The sequence below is a fragment of the Macrobrachium nipponense genome, chromosome 4 (genome assembly GCF_015104395.2).
Source record: "Macrobrachium nipponense isolate FS-2020 chromosome 4, ASM1510439v2, whole genome shotgun sequence".
Classification (NCBI taxonomy): Eukaryota; Metazoa; Arthropoda; class Malacostraca; order Decapoda; family Palaemonidae; genus Macrobrachium; species Macrobrachium nipponense.
The window spans coordinates 130,679,051-130,686,550 of NC_061100.1; the positions used below are offsets into that span (position 1 = coordinate 130,679,051).

At 37.8% G+C, this 7,500-nt stretch overlaps 1 protein-coding gene across 1 annotated transcript in view; it reads left to right on the top strand.

Moving 5' to 3' along the window:
• Positions 1 to 7,500, top strand: part of LOC135211174 (chondroadherin-like protein) — a 219,961-nt gene that overhangs the window by 202,844 nt on the left and 9,617 nt on the right. The window contains exon 3 of the mRNA XM_064244377.1: positions 3,962 to 4,072. Within this exon, the coding sequence (XP_064100447.1) occupies positions 3,962 to 4,072 (111 nt within the window). The remainder of the gene's footprint in view (positions 1 to 3,961; positions 4,073 to 7,500) is intronic.

Sequence of the window (7,500 nt, forward strand, 5' to 3'; positions counted from 1 at the left end):
GAAAGACCCCCACGATGAGAGGGCAAGTACGAGCTATCAGTCCCTTTTTTTCTTCCTTTCTTTACTGCACCCTTTTTCTTTGTTTCTTTTTCCTTATTTTTTTTTTTTGCACTATGGCTATTGATTTATTTCAACGACTGTTAACCCATATATGCTTTCCCGTACCCTTTCTCTCTCTCTCTCTCTCTCTCTCTCTGCTTACACAAGCACAGATACACGATTATTTATATATATATATATATATATATATATATATATATATATATATATATATATATATATATATATATATATATATATATATATAAGTGTGTGTGTGTGTGTGTGTGTGTGTAGAAATGCTTTCGTACGATCACATATAATTAGAAATACCGCATCGTGCTGATAAAGAGACAAGCGTATGCTTGTATCATTTCTTGGAAATGCGTCTCTCATGTTAGAGCATTAAAAAAATAAATTAAAATAAAAAACAGAAAAGAGCTTAACAACACCAAACATTTTTGGCGGCATACCAGAAAAAGCATTAATAAAGACGCGATTCGACCTCCCTGCAGTCCGTCTCTCTCTCTCTCTCTCTCTCTCTCTCTCCCTGGAAGACTTGTCCCTCCCCCGCTTCTCTCTTCCCACCCCACCCCGTCCTACAGACAACACTCTCCCCCCTCCACCACCAATACCCACACCCCATCCCCCACAGAGCGTCCAAATCGGTTTTAAATTCAACGATGTGGATTGAGCTCTGTTTCGTGACGCTTCGAAACATTTGAGTTTGTGTTCCGAAGCACTCGAGACCCGTCAACAGAGATCGTGTCACTCACCATTACCCGTCGTCAGCTCTGCTCACTGCACTCGGAAACACGTCTCTTAATGGCACTAATTAACGTTAATTGCGAGAGATAATGCTACCTTTGCATACAGCTGGTGTTACGGATATGATCGTCCTGGATTGCTGATGCTCTACAAAATTAGTGTTATTGTTACACGGAATTCCTTTAATGGAGATGGCTGGAGACAGGGTTAGGCGGTCACGAGAAACGGGCATGAAGGCTCTGCATCTTTTTTTTTTTTTTTTTTTAATATTAGAGCAAAAGTATTCACGTTCTTTTTCCGGGAAAATGAAAAGCGCTGCGATAAACGAGTAGTTCTTTACCTTCTCCTCGTCCCCTTTTCTTACGTTCGGAAATACAAAAGACTTCTATCGCTGCTATTATCGAATTTCCCAGTGGCAAGTAGTGCATGTTTGTTCGGTCGAGCTCGCGGAGGGAATTATAGTAATTACGACTTCGGAATGAGCCGTCGGGAAAGGAATATCAAAGGCAGTGCGCTCTCTCTAATTAGTTATTTACCTGACGCAGGACCGGTCGTTAGAGCTGATGGCTACAAGTGTTTGTACGAAAACATGCACACAAGCGATCAATCACATCGCCGGAATGTGGACGTGTAAACACCGAGTCTCTTTCCGAAGGAGGAAGACGGCATCGCTTGAGTGGAAGGACACCCACAAAACATTTCGGAATGGAAAATCTGTCTCAGTGGAGGTTTTCGCCCGAAACAGGTTCTTTGTTGGTTTCTCTTGATACCACTTTTATCATTCTGTGTGTGTCCTTTTAGCAGGTTCAGGGGATTAAACATGAAATGATGATGTCTAAGATCAGGCAACAAGACGAGGTTTCATTTTAACGTAATTGTACTGTGGGAATTTTCTCAAGTTTTTTTAAAGATTTTTCGAAGTGAAAGTGAAACTAAATCAGAGTGCGGTCTTATTGAGAACATACATACATATATATATATATATATATATATATATATATATATATATATATATATATATATATATACGTATATATATATATATATATATATATATATATATATATATATATATATATATATATATACACACACACACATACACTTCAGGTAAATGGCAATGTGATTTCACTAACAATAAAGATTACTGAAATTCTAGAAAAAAAAGTAGAAGAATAGTTTAAATGAAGATAATATATCGTAGTTTCAAACAATTTTGTTTCGTTAAACTAACATATTTTAAGTAAGATTGTCCCGCTTTCCCATACTATTTTGCTTATTTATATTGCTTTTGTAAGTCGAACTTTTCCTCAGTTCAGTAACTAAAGATCTAAATCCAAAAACTAGTAAAGGGAGTTGGTGAAGTTTAGATGATGATTCTTGTTTATTCTGTTGCCCTTTTTTTTAACAATCTAAGTCCCTCACTAGCAAAGCTGTTGCGTAATAACACTAGTTGTTTAACTTTGGTCAGTTGACATTCTGTTGCTAAAAATGTCTTTTTTTCTAAATACTCCTTTCACCATTATTCATCAAAGTAAATCATTTACTGATTGAGATATTATTGCGCATCATTAAATCAATAAGTTTTTTTTTCAGTTTTCATTACAGGAGCTTTAACAATATACATACCCTTTGTTTACGCAAAAGAGTAAAGGATCACGATTCAGTAATCGGAAGATTTACAACATTCTGATTAACCGAAAGTACTTTTTTTTCAAGTTCGTTCTTTACAATGTTGGGAGCAAACGTAACGAACGCACCTATACAGCGAATGTAAAGAAAGGTAATAGTTACATTTTAGTACAAGCGAATACCGCAAAAAAGTAACAGGCGTAATTCAAGTCACAAGCATTGTCACGTTTATGCTCGCTTCAGGGATGAACTTGCAAGCGCTTGGCACTGAAAAGCTACTCCTTAATTTCCTAAGGTATGTATAGTATAATATATATATATATATATATATATATATATATATATGTATATGTATATATATAATATATATATATATATATATATATATATATATATGCTGCTTTGTGCGTGTGCTCTCCGTTGTGAATAAACGGAATGATGTAATGAGAGCATGCTTAATCACGCAAATTAAGCTATCCATTTAGTTACAAGGGGGAAAAGTAATCACCCTTTAACATTGGACCTATCCATTACCTTAAACGAAAAATAAGTTAGCGGCGGTTCCTTCAGAATCCGAGGGCCTTCTAATTCGCGGGCTGAACCTACATTACTCACCGACTGCCCTCAAATTAAGGCCGGTAAAAGGCTGTTTTAATTTTGGGGGAGGCGGGTGGCGCGGTAAACAGGAGTTTCCTTATCAGGCATTATGCGTCCATCCCCTTTCGAAGGCTGGGGAACGCGCGGGATGGTTCCTCCGGGGAAGGCTCGAGGGAAGGGGATGAAAGGGAATGAAAATAATGCAGAAAATGCCAAGATTGAAATAATTACTCAACGAAAAAGAATATGGAACTCGCCATGGCAGTCTATTGATTGCAATCTGCGTAATGGCGAATTCAACGGTGATTACATACAAATGCGGAGAAAATGAATAGATTAATGAAGATTGTCTGAATATAGGAGAGAGAGAGAGAGAGAGAGAGAGAGAGAGAGAGAGAGAGAGATTTGGTAATACCTTAAAATGAATTTGTTTCAGCGTAAATAATTGTTTTGTCTCTTTATTCCACCCTAGTTCTGTAATAGTATATAAAAATGGTAACGAAGAAAGATTTTTCTTCATTTAAACTCTGCAATTGCAAAAGCTGATTATTCATGTTTCACCATATTCATCATCATCATCACCTTCGTTTATATCATAATTTGTAGCATTCAATGTAGTGTTTTCTGTGTTAAAGTCCTTGCGTATCTACAAATTGTATTCGAAGAAGACGCCACTCTACATGTGAGCGAGTCCGACCTTTAAATATAGATAAACCCCCGAGGCAAGGCGGGGAAGGTTTGGGGTGGGGGTCGGGCTGGTTTGGGTGTCCAAAACCAGGGTAGAGCAAAATAGAATTAATTACGAGGTGCATCCCTAATGGAGTTGCATTACGTGCCGAGTAATCTGCATGGGAGTGTATATAGTAGCCGCCCCGACCCGAACTAGTCTTCATTTTCATTGTTTGTGTTTGTGGCCTCTTTCCAGACTGAGCCCCGGCGAGCTGCAGTGCGTGGATCGCGTGCAGGTGGTGGTGGGGATAGTGGTCGTGATTGCGTCCACGGTTCTCCTCCTCACGCTCTCCGTAGTCCTCTGCAGGTACGTATGGGCCGCTGCTTTTCCTGGAGCCCCTTCTTCTTCTTCTTCTTCTTCTTCTTCTTCTACCTGCTGCCTTTACTGCTACTTTTACATTGCTACACCTCTTGCTCCTTCTTCGAAGGGACGTACGTGCCAGAGTTTTTCCTGAACTGGTTCTTTTCCTTCCCCTCCTCGTGCTGCTGTCGTACCTGCTCATGCTGGTGCTGCTACTTTTACGTTGCTGGCCCTTCTCCTCCGGCTCCTACCACTGGTGTTACTGCTGCTTTCGCGTTGCTGCACCTCTTCTTCCTTCTTCTAAGGTACGTACGCCCCAGTGCTTTTCTTGGACCTCTTCTCCTCCTGCTCCTCCTGCTCCTGCTACTTTTACGTTGCTGCAACTCTTGATTCTGAACCTCATCTTATTTTCCTCCTTCTCCCCCTACGACTAATACTACTACTGCTGCTCTGCTCCTGCTCCTCCTCCTACTGCTGCTATTCCTGCTCCTGCTCCTACTACTGCTACTACTACTGCCGCTGCCACTGCTACTATTACGTTGCTACACATTTTCTTCTTTCTTGGAAAATATGTACGTGCCAATGCTTTTCCTCAACCTTTTCTTATTCTCCTCCTCCTCCTCCCACTACTGCTGGTGGTGCTGCTACTGCTCCTGCTACTGCTACTGCCCCTTTTACATTGCTGCATCTCCCGTTCCTTTTTCTTTTCCTCTACTCTACCCAGAACGAACGAACGGTATATCACCATTATGTGGCTGTATTAGCGACGTGCTTGCAAAGGCACTTGCTTGTATTTATTTATTTATTTATTTTTGCTGTCTTCTTTTCAATGTTGTGCGTTGCATCTCTTTCTGCTTTTGGTGTTTTGCTTTGATTTCTTTTTATTTATACATCTTTCTCTCTGTCTCTTCTCTTCTCTTCTCTTCTCTTCTCTCTCCTGTCTCTTTATTTTTCTCAAGGTCGTCATCTTACTTTCTATTCACAGCACTTTATCTCTCTCTCTCTCTCTCTCTCTCTCTCTCTCTCTCTCTCTCTATTCATCCAACCACTCTCTCTCTCTCTCTCTCTCTCTCTCTCTCTCTCTCTCTATTCATCCAACACTCTCTCTCTCTCTCTCTCTCTCTCTCTCTCTCTCTCTCTCTCTCTCATTTGCTAGTGATCTCTCTCTCTCTCATTTGCTATCCATCCAACCTCTCTCTCTCTCTCTCTCTCTCTCTCTCTCTCTCTCTCTCTCTCTCTCTCTCTGTAGATCTCGTGTCATAGCACCTTTGTATTTACAATTCTGTCCCTTTCGCTCAAGTTCTTCTTGTCCTATCCATTCCGATCGCGTTGTATCAAAAGATGTTAGATAGTAGCCACCTTTATCTGTATTCCCGCCTCCTTACGACGCTTTTATCGCGGCTTTGAGTGTTCTGCCAGCATTTATTTCGCGTGTTTACTGTTATTGCTTTCTGCAGGAGCTGTTATTTTCACCCCACGGCATTGCGTTATGAATAATAGATCAATAACGTAATATATATTTTTTTTTGGGGGGGAGGAGGGACTTATCTGTCTGTCAGGTATATTGTCACGAGCGCCATAAACTTCAATTTACCCTTCCTTGAAAGGTAGTTTTGCATGTCATTATCAATGTATCAGCGTGTTTTAAGGTCGCGTAATTAATATTGTTACCGTTTTGTGGCGTTTTAGTAGTCTCTTGTCACGCATTTAGATCGTGTTGTATTTTTATTTTATCCTCTGTCCTGTTTTGCTCATAATATACTAAGGCTTTTTTAATAGGGGAGATTCGAATGTTTGTGGTCAGTTGTTTTTATTTCCTTTTTTTTTTTTTTATCTCAGACGATATTAATGTTTGTGGATTAACGTGTGTTTTGTGTGGATTACTTACTGTGAATAATTTCTGACATGTTGCTACCGTAAAAAATTCATGAGATCAATTTTTTGTAGCTTGGTCCTCGGACGAGGTTGCTATATGTGGATTTGCGTTGATTTTTTTGTGGATTACTTGCTGTGAATATTTCATACCTTGTTGCTACCTTAAAAGAAAAAAAAATCATGATTGATTGGTGCCTCCAAAATATAAAGTCAATTTGTTTGTATCTCTCTCTCTCTCTCTCTCTCTCTCTCCTCTCTTCTCCTCTCATCTCTCTCTCTCTCTCTCTCTCTCAGATATTAAGTTTATGTGGATTTGTATGTGGATTTTATGTGGTTTTATTAAGTTGAATATTTTCTTACATGTTGCTTTTGTAAAAATAAAAATATCATGAAGGGAGATAAATGTGTGTGAGTCAGGTTTTGTAGTTTGGTTATCAGACAAGATTAATATATACGGCTTTATGTGGACTTTTAGGGAGAATATTTTCAAAAAATTTGGATTTTTTGGATTTTATGACAGTGACTATATTCTAACACGTTGATGTAGATAAATCATTAGATAATTATATATATATATATATATATATATATATATTTATATTTATTAAGTATTCCTTTGAAAGCATTCCACCTAATATCATAATGAATAAATATTCCTTTGAAAACATTTCACCTAATATTATTATGATTCTTTCCAGACGGTCTTAAACTATCTGTATAATCTTTAGGAATGGTGACCGCTAGATCTTTCCATCAACACATGAAAATAATCCCGACCACATTTCATTTAAACTCAGAAGTCATATTGAATCAGACCCCACCACCATTATTTCAATATAACACTGGCATTAGCACAATAAAAAAAAAGAGGTAACATAAGCGACAGCCATTCTCCAAAAAAAAAAAAAATTAAAGGTTGTAGTGATACTACCCGTCATGCGAGAGAAAGTAACATTGCAGTAAATAAAAAAAACTCCTGAGGTATTTTCACTATTTCTCATGCGTCAGACCAATAATGAGGAGTTTCATGAAAAAAGAAAACAAAAAAAAAGACAAAGACAAAATAAGAAGTTCGACTTGAAGAAGCACGCTATCTCCGCTCATATGTCAGAACGCCATGTTTCACATATTCTAATGTTAGCCGTGACCGCCTGTCAAAGGAGATACTATTTATCCGATTTAATGCTATAGCCAGTCGCATTACGGGTACGAGCATACTATGTCAGTGCTCAAACGACGATCTGCATACTTGGCAATACCCGTGTTAAGGAAAGGAAGAATATTTTTTATTTTTACTTTATATATATATATATATATATATATATATATATATATATATATATATATATATATATATATATATATATATATATATATATATATATATATATATATATAAGTCATATCACATTACCGTGATTCATATACATACATCGAGCTACAAATGTCCTTTAATATCTAATTCACTCTACTCGGAATTAATATATTTTCATATATGCTTAACCGAAAGGGAATTCTATTATCGCCTAATAATATTCCCCTCGGTTAAGCATATATGA